At 54.8% G+C, this 15,118-nt stretch overlaps 1 protein-coding gene across 1 annotated transcript; it reads right to left on the minus strand.

Moving 5' to 3' along the window:
- Positions 1 to 236: 236 nt before the first annotated feature.
- Positions 237 to 14,630, minus strand: LOC116940412 (dual specificity tyrosine-phosphorylation-regulated kinase 4-like). The gene is made up of 10 exons (XM_032950217.2): positions 13,774 to 14,630; positions 13,144 to 13,292; positions 10,235 to 10,371; positions 9,523 to 9,663; positions 8,773 to 8,911; positions 7,496 to 7,577; positions 6,655 to 6,827; positions 5,905 to 5,965; positions 2,687 to 2,804; positions 237 to 2,040 (listed from the first exon to the last, which is right to left on the minus strand). Exons 1-10 carry the CDS (start codon positions 13,877 to 13,879, stop codon positions 1,134 to 1,136), a joined length of 2,013 nt encoding a protein of 670 aa, XP_032806108.2. The 5' UTR covers positions 13,880 to 14,630; the 3' UTR covers positions 237 to 1,133.
- Between the last annotated feature and the right edge of the window lie 488 nt (positions 14,631 to 15,118).

Consider the following 15,118-nt stretch of genomic DNA (forward strand, 5'->3'; position numbering starts at 1 on the left):
ACGACGAAATCATCATCGGGGCCACCATTCTCCTCCCCAGTGAGTCAAAGTGCATTGCTGACGAGGTAAGTCTCATCAGCAATGCAATGTTTGTGACTTTACCGAAAGAACCAATAATATGAGGCAAGTCTCACAACGGTATTCCCGATCTACCCTGTCATGAAACGCCATGTCTCCACTCACATTCACTCCGAGTTGCACGACACACCACTTTGAATTGATTTCATAAATGCATGTTCATATTTTAGTGTTTTTATTATTATACGGTTTACAACAACGTGAATATTTACAAAAAAAGTAATCAGGTTGATCCTACATCAGGCCACCTCAGCTCTCACACCCTGGCGCGGCTATCCTCTTCCATGACCTGGAAACCATGGCGAGGTCATCCTCTGAGGACTGCCTGGAAGAAAACCAGCATGGAAGAGCCCAGGGTGGGGCTGGCTACACGAATGTGCATGTAGTGTGTGTGTGTAGGGAGGGCGGTGTGGAGCGGCTAGAGTCCGAATCCCGCTCACGGCCAACACCAGGGACGATTGTCTGGAGCAGTGCTGGGCCTCCCCTCGGTCGACTCAGCCTCAAATAAGTACAGTACTTTGGGTGATGTGTAAATATTGTCATTTTCCACAAGTCTGTGAGAGGCTGGATCGGTGTGTGGGTGTATGTGCGATGAGTGTGGGTGGTGTTTGGTGAGTGTGTGCATGTGCGGTGTGTGTGGTGAGTGTGTGGTGTTTGGTGAGTGTGTGCATGTGTGGTTGGTGTGTGGTGAGTGTGTGCTTATGTGTGATGAATGTGTGCATGTGTGTGGTGTGTGCATGTGTGGTTGGTGTGTGGTGAGTGTGTGGTGTGTGTGGTTGGTGAATGTGTGCATGTGTGTGTGTGTGCTTACATGTGGTGAGTGTGTGCATGTGTGTAGTGTGTGGTGTATGGTGAGTATGTTTGTGCTTATGTGTGATGAATGTGTGCATGTTTGTCTGGTGTATGGTATGTGTGTGTGCTTATGTGTGATGAATGTGTGCATGTTTGTGTGGTGTATGGTGAGTGTGTGCATGTGTGGTGGGTGGTGTGTGGTGAATGTGTGATGGTGGCAATGTTGATCCCATCACACGACATTACCACACTTAGTTCCCCCACTATTCTGCGGTGGGTGAATCACCGCAGTAGAAGAGGGCGCGGAAAATTGAGCGGACCACTCTGCACGCTCGACCCAGGGACACGTGCTTCTTCTTCCTATTCTCCTCCTCCCCATTCTTCTGCTCCCGATTCTCCTCCTCACTCTTCTCCTCCTCGCTCTTCTTCTCCTCCTCTGCCTGCTGGAGCCCAGGCTCGTGCTGCTCCACCTGGGACCCAGGCTCGTGCTGCTCCACCTGGCTCCCATCCAGGGGCCCAGGCCCATGCTGCTCCACCTGGGGCCCAGCTTGGGGCCCAGGTCCATGCTGCTCCACCTGGCTCCCATCCTGGGGCCCAGGCCCGTGCTGCTCAACCTGGAGCCCAGGCCCGTGCTGCTCCGCCTGGGACCCAGGCTCGTGCTGCTCCACCTGGCTCCCATCCAGGGGCCCAGGCCCATGCTGCTCCACCTGGGGCCCAGCTTTGGGCCCAGGTCCATGCTGCTCCACCTGGCTCCCATCCTGGGGCCCAGGCCCGTGCTGCTCAACCTGGAGCCCAGGCCCGTGCTGCTCCGCCTGGGGCCCAGCTTGGGGCCCAGGCCCATGTTGCTCCGCCTGGGGCCCAGCTTGGGGCCCAGACACATGCTGCTCCGCCTGGGGCCCAGCTTGGGGCCTAGGCCCGTGCTGCTCCACTTGGAGCCCAGGCTCGTGCTGCTCCACCTGGGGCCCAGCTTGGGCCCCAGGCCCGTGCTGCTCAACCTGGGGCCCACCTTGGGGCCCAGGCCCGTGCTGCTCCACCGACCCGTCCTGTTGCGTCTCATCCTCCTGGGTGGACGCCGCTGGCTGCCTGGGCACTCTCTCGTCCGGTGGCGTCCTTCCCAGCCAAGGGTGCGCCAGCGCCTCGACAGGCGTCATGCGCAGAGCCGGATCCCATCTGGCAAGACGGGAGCACACATGGCGCACGAGGCAAGGGTGATTATGATTTCAGGGTTCACGTGCGTCTCCCCCTATCCATAAACTTATAGTGGACAGCAGCTGTCCTCCACTTTTAGCAATCGTCATCATCGTCGTCGTCGTCGTTAACCATCTGCTGCTGGGATGACTGGCAGGTGCATCTCCTGTGCTCCCCATTGTGCCACCTCACTGAATTTAATCCACCCAGCGCTCCGCTCATTGTGAGCATCGCTCCTCCACCCTCCGTTGTTGTTGGAGGGTGACTGCTTCCAACCGCTGAGTAGCCTCAGAGTGCGTGTAGCCCGGCGCTGCCTAGTAATACCTTACACGGGCCTCCTCCACACACACGACGTCAGGGTATGGTTCGTGTAAGTCCACATATGTCTATAGTTATTTTATGTAAGTGTATGTACATCTATGGGTCTCTGTGTAAGTGCATGTACATCTATGGGTCTCTGTGTAAGTGTATGTACATGTACGCATCTCTATGTAAGTGTATGTGAGTCTATGGGTCTCTACGTAAGTCTATGGATCATGCAATAATGAGACATCCTCCGATCGCTGATCGCTTGGAGGGGATTGGCCGATGGGGAATTCCTCGTCCGGGGGGTTGGTGGGGCTCTTACTCCAAGCAGCGGCTGATGAAGTCGTTGAACTCCGTGTCCTGACTCCCGAGGGCCACGCTGATTGGGTTACTGCCCGGTACCCTGTCTTGTCCGGACATCACAGGACTGCCCAAAGGGTCTGCAGGAACCGTGCGGAATAGGAGAAACGTAGTCACAACGCACTCCGCCCTTGCACACTCGCAGCGTAGAAACATGACGTGGACCGGCAGTTGCGCGTTCACCGCTCGTTGCAGAGCTTCGCGATTCGAATCCTAGCCTCCCTCGTTATATCCGTATTCACCGTAAACCGCAGTGCGCCAGATTGTTTCGCAGTGGAACATTAAAGATCTTGTGTCATTATAAATTTAGGCCATTGTGTGCCGGTGCCTTCGTCCAATTTGAAAATTATTCAATTGGCATCACACACAGCAGCAGCAATTTGTTTGCCTGTTGGCTGGTGGAGGGTCGTAACGACACAAACTAGGCCAGACCATTACGTGGCCTAACCCTAACACAAAAATCTATTATGTATTATATCGGCTGTGACATAACACATGGAAGTAATTTAAGTTAGAAAGTGATACCCCATTAAACTAGAACAGCCCCAGGCTCCCCTCAAATTGAACCCAGTCCCTCCCCTCGCCCCCTCGCCCCCTCGCCCCCTCGCCCCCTCGCCCCCTCGCCCCCTCGCCCCCTCGCCCCCTCGCCCCCTCGCCCCCTCGCCCCCTCGCCCCCTCGCCCCCTCGCCCCCTCGCCCCCTCGCCCCCTCGCCCCCTCGCCCCCTCGCCCCCTCGCCCCCTCGCCCCCTCGCCCCCTCGCCCCCTCGCCCCCTCGCCCCCTCGCCCCCTCGCCCCCTCGCCCCCTCGCCCCCTCGCCCCCTCGCCCCCTCGCCCCCTCGCCCCCTCGCCCCCTCGCCCCCTCGCCCCCTCGCCCCCTCGCCCCCTCGCCCCCTCGCCCCCTCGCCCCCTCGCCCCCTCGCCCCCTCGCCCCCTCGCCCCCTCGCCCCCTCGCCCCCTCGCCCCCTCGCCCCCTCGCCCCCTCGCCCCCTCGCCCCCTCGCCCCCTCGCCCCCTCGCCCCCTCGCCCCCTCGCCCCCTCGCCCCCTCGCCCCCTCGCCCCCTCGCCCCCTCGCCCCCTCGCCCCCTCGCCCCCTCGCCCCCTCGCCCCCTCGCCCCCTCGCCCCCTCGCCCCCTCGCCCCCTCGCCCCCTCGCCCCCTCGCCCCCTCGCCCCCTCGCCCCCTCGCCCCCTCGCCCCCTCGCCCCCTCGCCCCCTCGCCCCCTCGCCCCCTCGCCCCCTCGCCCCCTCGCCCCCTCGCCCCCTCGCCCCCTCGCCCCCTCGCCCCCTCGCCCCCTCGCCCCCTCGCCCCCTCGCCCCCTCGCCCCCTCGCCCCCTCGCCCCCTCGCCCCCTCGCCCCCTCGCCCCCTCGCCCCCTCGCCCCCTCGCCCCCTCGCCCCCTCGCCCCCTCGCCCCCTCGCCCCCTCGCCCCCTCGCCCCCTCGCCCCCTCGCCCCCTCGCCCCCTCGCCCCCTCGCCCCCTCGCCCCCTCGCCCCCTCGCCCCCTCGCCCCCTCGCCCCCTCGCCCCCTCGCCCCCTCGCCCCCTCGCCCCCTCGCCCCCTCGCCCCCTCGCCCCCTCGCCCCCTCGCCCCCTCGCCCCCTCGCCCCCTCGCCCCCTCGCCCCCTCGCCCCCTCGCCCCCTCGCCCCCTCGCCCCCTCGCCCCCTCGCCCCCTCGCCCCCTCGCCCCCTCGCCCCCTCGCCCCCTCGCCCCCTCGCCCCCTCGCCCCCTCGCCCCCTCGCCCCCTCGCCCCCTCGCCCCCTCGCCCCCTCGCCCCCTCGCCCCCTCGCCCCCTCGCCCCCTCGCCCCCTCGCCCCCTCGCCCCCTCGCCCCCTCGCCCCCTCGCCCCCTCGCCCCCTCGCCCCCTCGCCCCCTCGCCCCCTCGCCCCCTCGCCCCCTCGCCCCCTCGCCCCCTCGCCCCCTCGCCCCCTCGCCCCCTCGCCCCCTCGCCCCCTCGCCCCCTCGCCCCCTCGCCCCCTCGCCCCCTCGCCCCCTCGCCCCCTCGCCCCCTCGCCCCCTCGCCCCCTCGCCCCCTCGCCCCCTCGCCCCCTCGCCCCCTCGCCCCCTCGCCCCCTCGCCCCCTCGCCCCCTCGCCCCCTCGCCCCCTCGCCCCCTCGCCCCCTCGCCCCCTCGCCCCCTCGCCCCCTCGCCCCCTCGCCCCCTCGCCCCCTCGCCCCCTCGCCCCCTCGCCCCCTCGCCCCCTCGCCCCCTCGCCCCCTCGCCCCCTCGCCCCCTCGCCCCCTCGCCCCCTCGCCCCCTCGCCCCCTCGCCCCCTCGCCCCCTCGCCCCCTCGCCCCCTCGCCCCCTCGCCCCCTCGCCCCCTCGCCCCCTCGCCCCCTCGCCCCCTCGCCCCCTCGCCCCCTCGCCCCCTCGCCCCCTCGCCCCCTCGCCCCCTCGCCCCCTCGCCCCCTCGCCCCCTCGCCCCCTCGCCCCCTCGCCCCCTCGCCCCCTCGCCCCCTCGCCCCCTCGCCCCCTCGCCCCCTCGCCCCCTCGCCCCCTCGCCCCCTCGCCCCCTCGCCCCCTCGCCCCCTCGCCCCCTCGCCCCCTCGCCCCCTCGCCCCCTCGCCCCCTCGCCCCCTCGCCCCCTCGCCCCCTCGCCCCCTCGCCCCCTCGCCCCCTCGCCCCCTCGCCCCCTCGCCCCCTCGCCCCCTCGCCCCCTCGCCCCCTCGCCCCCTCGCCCCCTCGCCCCCTCGCCCCCTCGCCCCCTCGCCCCCTCGCCCCCTCGCCCCCTCGCCCCCTCGCCCCCTCGCCCCCTCGCCCCCTCGCCCCCTCGCCCCCTCGCCCCCTCGCCCCCTCGCCCCCTCGCCCCCTCGCCCCCTCGCCCCCTCGCCCCCTCGCCCCCTCGCCCCCTCGCCCCCTCGCCCCCTCGCCCCCTCGCCCCCTCGCCCCCTCGCCCCCTCGCCCCCTCGCCCCCTCGCCCCCTCGCCCCCTCGCCCCCTCGCCCCCTCGCCCCCTCGCCCCCTCGCCCCCTCGCCCCCTCGCCCCCTCGCCCCCTCGCCCCCTCGCCCCCTCGCCCCCTCGCCCCCTCGCCCCCTCGCCCCCTCGCCCCCTCGCCCCCTCGCCCCCTCGCCCCCTCGCCCCCTCGCCCCCTCGCCCCCTCGCCCCCTCGCCCCCTCGCCCCCTCGCCCCCTCGCCCCCTCGCCCCCTCGCCCCCTCGCCCCCTCGCCCCCTCGCCCCCTCACTCACCAAAGTATTTGTTCCTCTCGGGCGCGGCATTCACCAGACTCTCAGGAGGCATTCCCAGGACCTATACACAAATCACACAGACAAAGATCACCCATATAGCATTAATAGATTGTCATAGCAAGTGCTGTTAGCGAGCAACTTTTAATGACGGTACATGGCACACAAATCCACACCAGCAACTTTACACACCGCAACGGTTACTTATTTAAGGCGACCTAGGAGAAGACCGGTTCAGATATTCATCACCAATGTTCGCCGCAAGCGGGAATCGAACTCGGGTATCCGGGTTTGTAGAGCAGTGCGCAAACCACTAGACTATCACTCCCAATAGTCCACACACAGGCAGAGGGCAGTGTTCATGGCATGTCCCAGCAAGGGCAGTTCACACCCAGTGGCCGCCCTGGTTATTACTCCGGTATTCACCATAAAATGGGCGCGAAAGGTCCCTTGACGTTATTTGAAACAAGTAAGCCATTGTGCGCAGACATCATGATCCCGAACATGCTTGACATCGTTTCAAGCAAAAACATCCAATTGATGAATGTGGTGATGAGAATTGTCCTCCAACTCACCATCGGTTAAGCTGGACCAATAATAATTACTGCGATAAACGCTCGTACCGCCAGCAATCCATTTTATTTGACCATGTTGGGTGGTGGAGGCTTACAAGATTTGGCCAGGTCATTCTGTGGCCTAGCCCACAAATAAAAAGGCATCGTATAGTGAAACTGCAATGTGGGAATACTGTACCTCCATGTAACATGGAAGTTGGTCATACCGGCCGACGGCCGGAAACAGGACGCTCCCAGTAACCAACTCGGCCACCGTACAGCCCAGCGCCCACATGTCAACCGGGAACGAGGCCGCGTGTCCCAGGAAAGCCTCTGGGGCAAGGTATGCACGAGTACCAAAAATCTGTGAACCTGCATAGAACAAACGACAAAGATCACCGATATAGCCTTGAATGGCATGATCATTACACGCACAGTGATATGCACAACCAGAATCAGAATCTTTATCTTGGAGAAATCCAATTAACTGTGCGGCTCTTTTTCACGAATGTTGTCCATTTGCCACGAAGTATTGGTGATGTCACCACAGCGCTTGTGCTCGGCTATGTGCCCATTGAGGCTACGTGAAGTGTTGAAGGCTCATTGGCAAGTCACAGGACAGACCCAGGTTCCATTGGTTGACTGACTGAGATGACAGGCATATTCACCACCTGTGCCCCCTACTGTGCCACCTTGCTGTATTATAGCCACCTGACGCTCCACTTGTTGTGAGTGTCGCTCCACTACCCCCTGCTGTTGCTGGCAAGCGACTGCCTCTTAACTGCCAAGTCGCGTCTTTCAAGAACCTCCTCCTTGTTTCTCAAGTGGCGACGTTTACTCATTGCACCAGGTACTCATTTAAGGCTGAGTCGACCTAGGGGAGGCCCAGGGCCGGTGGAGATAATTGTCACTGGTGTTGGCCATGAGCGGGAATTGAGCTCAGGTTTCCGGATTTGTAAAGCAGCGCACTACCGCTCCTCACACACAAACTCTTACTCACACACAACACACTCGCGCACAAACTCTCACACACGACTCACATTGACATCCGGGAAAAAAACTGCTCTCTACGTTTTTGATGCGGATGGTTCCTGCCAGGGCGTCCTTGAATGACAAGTTCTTCTAGAAGGGCGGCAGAAGGCATTCACACTCGAAGGTTAAAATAATAACAATTTCAACTTGTAAAACACCACACTATTCCTTCCGTCTTGAAGAGATGGGACGATTCAGAAGCGGGAGGATCCACAAACAATTGGGAAGGCAGCAGCCAGGCACTGAGCTGGTGGCAAAGTCCCCCCAAGGTCTGCAGTCCTCTGTATATGAAGGTGTTATCGGGCATTCAATGAGTGTTTATACCAGGGGCGGGGAACCTTATTTCTGCCAAGGGCCATTTAGATATTTATAACATCATTCGCGGGCCATACAAAATTATCAACTTAAAAATTAGCCTGTTATATTTGGTCAAACATTGAATTAACTCACCCATAGTGTGATGGCTGGAACTGCTTCTCTTTTGTGAGGCGTGTGATGTTGGCTGGTATTGATGATTTTGCTACTCGCAACTGCTTTTCCAGGTTAGCTCCTAGATTTATTGAATTTCGAGTCCCGCCTGCGGTTGCCTTGGCAAGGCCACAACAAATGATTTCGCGGGCCTTATACGGCCCGCGGGCCGGACATTCCCCACCCCTGGTTTATACCGTACATGTAGGAGAAAACCACCAACCCACAGCTCAGTGCTAGATTGTAGGCAAGCATCTCCATTGCCCGACTAATCAGCATTCAGCTAGCAGTAGATTGGTCGTGTACCAAAATACCGCAAAACATTCAAAAGGGAGTCGAAATAACAATATGGAATGTTTTCTGACGGCTGCCACTGGGGGTGCCCATTCAAATATACGTATGTATGTTGAACTTCTTTTGCACCGTACATGTCGTGTAAAGTGCTCTGAGACACCCCGGTGTCAAGGAGAGTGCTCTTATCAAACGTGAATCACGATTGTTAAAGGAAACCCAAGCGAAGCTCCTAGCAGTTAGTGAACGTTTTAGGAAAAAACGTGCACAAGGATGGTGTTGGTAATGCATCCTCACGCGCGTTTGTATTCCAAAGGTTTTTAGGAGCAGCGTAGAAGCTGATGGGTGGCTGTCGGGATTTATAAGTGTGTCTGCATGTTTGCAAACAGTCCTTTTTACTTGCACTGGTTTGTGTCTCCACGTTCAGAGCAACGCATTGATCAACGCGTCCAGTTTTCTCCAGGCCCAGTCCCCAATAGCGATGCGACATCACGGTGGAGTTGCACTGAACGCGGAGTCCACTCACCGGCTTGATGTTCCCATGCACAATGCCCTTGGTGTGGAGCTGGATCAGGATTCTGAGAATGGACTTGGTGATTAGTTGCACTATCACCATCACGTCTCGCTGGGATTTCATCGATTTAATAGAATGGGAGACACTTGGACTGCAAAAGAGACAACAACAACAACATAGAGTCAGTGCCATCCTGTGAAAGGCTGAGTCAATTCATAATCATCGTTTATTATGCTTATTTACCCAAGAAATGCTCTCAAAGTCTCAAAACCTTTTCAGGTGTTGCTGTGTTTTTAACCTCAATTGGGTAATATGAAGGTAATATATTAGCATTGAGATGTTTGGTCAAATATAGGTTACTTGTGGGGTTTTTTTTAGCTATGGAAGGAAACCGCAGAACCCGAAGGAACTCATGTAGAACAGGGGGAGAGAATACAAACCCCAAACTCACACTCTTGTAAAACACACACACAATCTCTGTGGAACAGAGGGAGGACAAACAAACTTCACACAGAAAGACAACAGTCAGGAATTGAACCCAGGTGCTTCTTGCCGTGAGGTGCAAGCGTAAACACTCTGCCGACACCCTGCCGGTTGAGTGGGCCTGACCGTGTAAGAGTGGGCGGGTTTGATAGAGAAACGGGAGTGGTGGGGCTTCCAGTTCAACGTGTCCTAGACACGTGGCAGCTTCACAGTATTATCAAACACGTGGTGGCGTGAGATCATCAGATCCATGGCCCGAACAGACTGCGCGGTACGTACTTGCATAAGTCCTCCAGGACGAGGCAGTTGTGCCCTCTGAAGTAAAAATGGTCCAGGAGTTTTACATTGAAATCATTGGCCAGTTCCTGAAGTCTGAAAAAGATCTTGAGCTCCATCGCCTGCATGTGGTTATCCTGGGGGCTGCACAGAGGAAATCCACAACTTCATATTAACAGCAAAAATAATTGACGTGTAATGTACACATTTTGTTGCTCGCTCTCTGAAGAAAGAATGACTTGGAGGTGCTCGGAACCACAGACAACCTGGAATGCAGCAGCACGGTTGGCTACATACGGTGCGAACAAAGTTCAATGTATTCTGGGGTCTTTCGGTAAAGTCGCATAGATAGGTTCAAAGAAAATAACCTAACCTACGTGACTTTACCGAAAGACCCAAGAATATGAATTCCTGCAGTCACGAAAGCTTTAAGTCAAAAGTTCAACGTACATACAGGTGGTTAGCTGGTGCTACCAACATTTTCCCAAGATCTGCGGTTCTCCATATTTTAAGATGATTTCGGCAACATTCTTGTTGAAACAAGGGAGGAAACCAGAGCACTAGGAGAAAACCCGTGCGTTCACATTGGCGGGGGGGGGGGTAACACTATCCCCATATAAATGGAAATCAACTCACTTCTTGTACTGCTTTCCTCTGGCAATCCAGGGTTAATAATATCAGCCTCAAAATCGCACTTCCCATTGTGAAGACTTACCTCGTTGGCTGCCTCCACATCTTCACGTTCACCATGGTATTGGTCTTGTGGTCTCGGCATCTGAAGAGCTGGCTTTGACCTTTGAGCACCAACCATTCCAGCACCTCGTAGCGGAAATTTAGATGCTCGTATTGGACCTACACAACAATCGCACCATAAGAACCGATTCAATCCACGCTCATTCCATCACTGCTGATTCAGTTCTTGTTACACATAGACAACAGAGACATAATTCATGCAGCGCCAAGAGCTCTGTCAATTCTAGTAAATGATGAAGAATGAGACTTGATGCGCTCTCGTCTGCTGTGCTAGGTAACTGAGTGTCAGATCCCATTTTGGCTAAAGGCTGGTGGCGATGCTAACAATTGTGGCTCACAGCAACAATGGGCTGGGTTCAATTCCCATCTTGAGTGCCTTTCTGAATAGAGTACATGTAATTTCAATTTAAAGCTTTCGTGACTGCAAGGATTCATCTTCTTTGGTTCTTTCGGTAAAGTCACGTAGAATGAGAATAAAATTATAAATTGATAAAATAAAATAACAATATTTTCACGACGTTTTGGCCACAACACAAGCGGCCTTCATCAGGTGAAGGGACGAGACTGTCTGGAGGACAGCGCTGGAGTGAAAAGATGGCAAACTACCCTTTTTGGATGTCTTAATTAAAAGGAGACATGATGGTTCAATGAGCCACTCTGTCTACAGGAAAGCTACCCATACAGATGCTTACTTGAAACCGGATTCCCACCACATCCATCCCAGAAGAACTCCCTCATCAAGACTGTATACCATAGAGCCCAATGCATTTCCGACCAGGAACACATTACCAGTGAACTCAAGCACGTACACCAGGCTCTCAGGGCTAATGGTTACTCCGACTACACAATCCGCAAAGCCATCACTCCAGTCATGAAGAAGGATCCTCTTGTGGAGCCACTCAAAACCATCACCTTACCCTACATTGCATGGGTCACTAAAAAGATCTCCAAAATCCTGAATAAACACAAGATCCAGGTCCGATTCAACACAGTACATAAAATCCGTGATCTAGTTCCATCTGTAAAAGATGCTGTTCCAGACATACAGTACCCGGGCGTTTACAAACTAAAGTGCCTCTGTGGTAGTAGCTACATTGGAGAAACCAAACGACATATCTCGGACCGCATCCGCGAACATAAAGCAGACTTGAAACACGGTAGAACGAACTCCTCTGCCGTGGCAGATCACTGTTATAATTCAGTAGGCTCACATGACATTGACTTCTCCAAGACGGAGGTTCTTTGCAAACCAACCGGCTACCATGAGAGATTCGTTCATGAGGCCATTCACATATACAAGCACAGAGACAATTTCAACCGAGAAGATGGATTCTGGCTTAGTAACCACTGGAAATATGTTTTAAACCATTTCCGTTCTTAATTAATTGTATTTTACGATGACCTTCAGACCGCAGCTCTTTCGCTGGCATTGACTCTTAATACCTCTCACACCACGGTTAATGGTATGGTTTACAACATGGAGTATAACAGCGCCTCGCAGCTGTCTCTCTCCCCCTCCTTTGTTCCGACCATGGATGAACTCGTCCGTCTGAACGGGACCCGTAGCTATCCGTGTTGCTAAAGTTGAGGGTAAGAATCCACCCATTTTTTCGCCATATAGCATTGTGATATATAACGACTTATTGTTGGTAGCTTAGCTGATTGGAGAATATAGAGTTTATTGATACCATTGAGGTAATTTATATTTTAGTTTTTTATTGGTTCACTATATAGTATTCATTATATATTGTATTGTATACCCAGTTACTGTGAATAGCTCAGATGTGTAGGCCTTGACTTCAACATAGCCATTTCTGTGACCAGTCACAAGCTAATCACTCAGTTATTTCAATGCTAAATTCGCCTAGTTATTTCAATGCTAAATTCTCCTGTTTGATCTGTACTAGGTGCCTCGGTGAATGTATATGCTCTGACTTTAACATAGCTATTTCTGTGACCAGTTACAAGCTAATCACTCAGCTATTCAATGCTGAATTCCTTTGTCAAGGGGTGCCTCTGCGGATGTGTATACTTTAACTTAGCTATTTCGATGCTAAATTCTATGCTAATTCCTTTGTCAAGGGGTGCCTCTGTGGATGTGTATGCTTTAACTTTAACATAGCCATTTCTGTGACCAGTCACAAGCTAATCACTCAGCCATTTCAATGCTAAATTATATGCGAATTCCTTTGTCAAGGCGCTTTGTTTCTTCTCACAGCTTAAAGGTCGTGATCTGAGCGTGGCTTTTTCACTCCAGCGCTGTCCTCCAGACAGTCTCGTCCCTTCACCTGATGAAGGCCGCTTGTGTTGTGGCCGAAACGTCGTGAGAATATTATTGTGTTATTTTATGAATGTATTATTTTATTCTCATTCTACGTGACTTTACCGAAAGAACCAAAGCAGAAGAGTACATGTACTCTGCCTGTTCTGCAGAGTGTGACAATGCGAGTGAGAGAATGTGTGGAGTTTGTTCTTCACAGCAGGGGGGCAATGGTGCTACGCGTAACCTCAATTCAGTAATTTGCAAGTAATACTTGAAATGTGGACCTTGACGCCAGGACAAAATGGCCTACTCGCTTTGAATGATGTAACGGGATCTTTAACGTCCACTGTCAAGCAGACGATGCATCGTGTTTTACTCCCAGTCTTAACCAGGGTGGCCACTGGGCTTGATGATGTTTTGAGCAATGACCCTGTGCTTGATGACACTGGACTTGATGATGATGATATTACTGTTTGACAAGAATGTGATTGATAACCCTGTGCATGTGTGTGGTGGTGGTGATGATGGCCACAGTATTAACCAGGGCAGCGGACACGCTGGGCCATGTCGCCCACTCTGAAGCCGGCGTGTAGTGTGGGGAGTCTTACCGAGACGTAATGGTTATAGGCATCATCGTAGTCCAGGTTTTTGGTGCCTAATCCTCTGTTGTGGAGTCCGAAATACCAGACACGGTCCACGGTGAAGAGTTCACTCCTCTCGATAGGGGTCAGGTTATCTCCAAATAGCGTCAGGATTTCTTCACCAACACAAACGACAACGACAATGATTAGTATTTTACGATTATTACTGTTCCACTTGTTACTGTTTACCCAGGAAAGCACCACCAAGTCCCTAGACTCTTTTTAGAAGTCTTGCCAATATTTTTCAGTACGGAGCGATACTGCTGCTGTGGAATCCCATTTGAGTTATTTGTAGGTAATTTTTGAGCATTGGATTGTTATTTGGACAATACAAGATGCATTGAATATATTTTTTCGCTATGGGCGGAGGTTGAATAACCCAGAGAAAACCCATGCTCAACAGAGGGAGAACATACAAACTCCACACGGAAAGGCACCCAGTTGGGAATGGAAACCAGGCACGAGTGTGACCACCTCGCCTCCTCACAAAGTGTACAAGCCATAACAATTCACATGGTTGCTGTTTCTGTCAGGCTCTTGCCACCGTGACGTTCCCCACACAACATGGGCATCGTGATGTCACACCGCGTGTATTACCTTGCGGGGTTTTGCCAAAGCCGGTGGTAATGGCGTTTGATGGAATCTGCGCGCTCCACTGCACATCCCTGCTGCCACCCATATCCTGATCTGTAACCTCGGCCATCTACACACACGCACCGATACAGAGAAAACCACGGAGAGCCTTTAACAGTCTGTTGGGGCAAGTGCAGTGAACGAGCACTGAGTCAGCCATGCGTCGCCGAGGGCCGGGATTCCTCATTTTGGAGTCCTGGCAAGTTGTGACGGCAGTAGGGGGCGATGTCGCCACGTGGTGTAGACAGGGGGACACCCCCAGTGCCACAGACCCACATGACACAGACCCACATCATCAACACAGACCTACATCAACACTAACATCATCACACGGACTCACATCATTATTAACACATCATCAATACAAACCCACATCAATACAAACCCACATCATCACGCGGACCCACATCATCACGAACACATCAACACGGACCCACATCACTAACACACATCATCAACACTAAGGTGCTGTCCATAAATGACGTCACGCACCTCGGGGGTTCAGACATTTGTGACGATGTGTGGCGAGGGAGGGGGGGTGTTTGAGAAATGTGACGTCACAAAAAACGCAACTTGAAATGTAAACAACACGTTATACTTAATTAAATAGAATTGTTATAACACAAATTGTGATACATTTTCATTATTAACTATTTGATTATTTAAATTTACTAAGTCACCTTTTCATAATAAAGGTTTTTGGGTTAGATCGCGTTATTTATAAATGTGTCGTAACCCTCCACCACCCGACACGGCCAATCAGCAAAAAAAGGTGTCACGTTGACAAAAGACAAATAATTCACTACTTTAGCCCACCGGTGTGTTGAAGAGTGAATCCACAACATTTACAGTTTTGAGTACGTTTCGCTGGTAAATACATCCAGCATCATCGGGCAATTCGGGGCGAACGTAATTAACCAGGTAGGGTGTTGACTGTTGTGAAAGCCGACTCTCTGTGTTGTACTGCATTATATCTCTTAAGTTTACTAGGTTTATTTTTTCATTCATTCTTACCTGATGATGATTGCTTGTGTTGCAATCGAAACGTCGTATTCTATTTAATTTATTTTCTTTCTATGTGAATTTACTGAAAGAACCAAAGAGTAATTCCCGCAGCCACGAAAGCTTCAAATCAAATAATATTACGTGTTGTTTACACTCCGAAATTAATTCTATAACTTCCAATGGAGCTCACAATCCAGCCACTCCCTCTCCTCTCTCCATGCTAAACTGAACTCCAACTGCTACTCTCCTCCCTTAAGTGGCCAAACTGACAGCCTCGTGGCTGTCCTTTAACTGCCCCAACTGA

The sequence above is a fragment of the Petromyzon marinus genome, chromosome 9, assembly GCF_048934315.1.
Source record: "Petromyzon marinus isolate PM22_M1 ecotype Great Lakes invasive population chromosome 9, UKy_Petmar_22M1.pri1.0, whole genome shotgun sequence".
Lineage (NCBI taxonomy): Eukaryota > Metazoa > Chordata > Hyperoartia > Petromyzontiformes > Petromyzontidae > Petromyzon > Petromyzon marinus.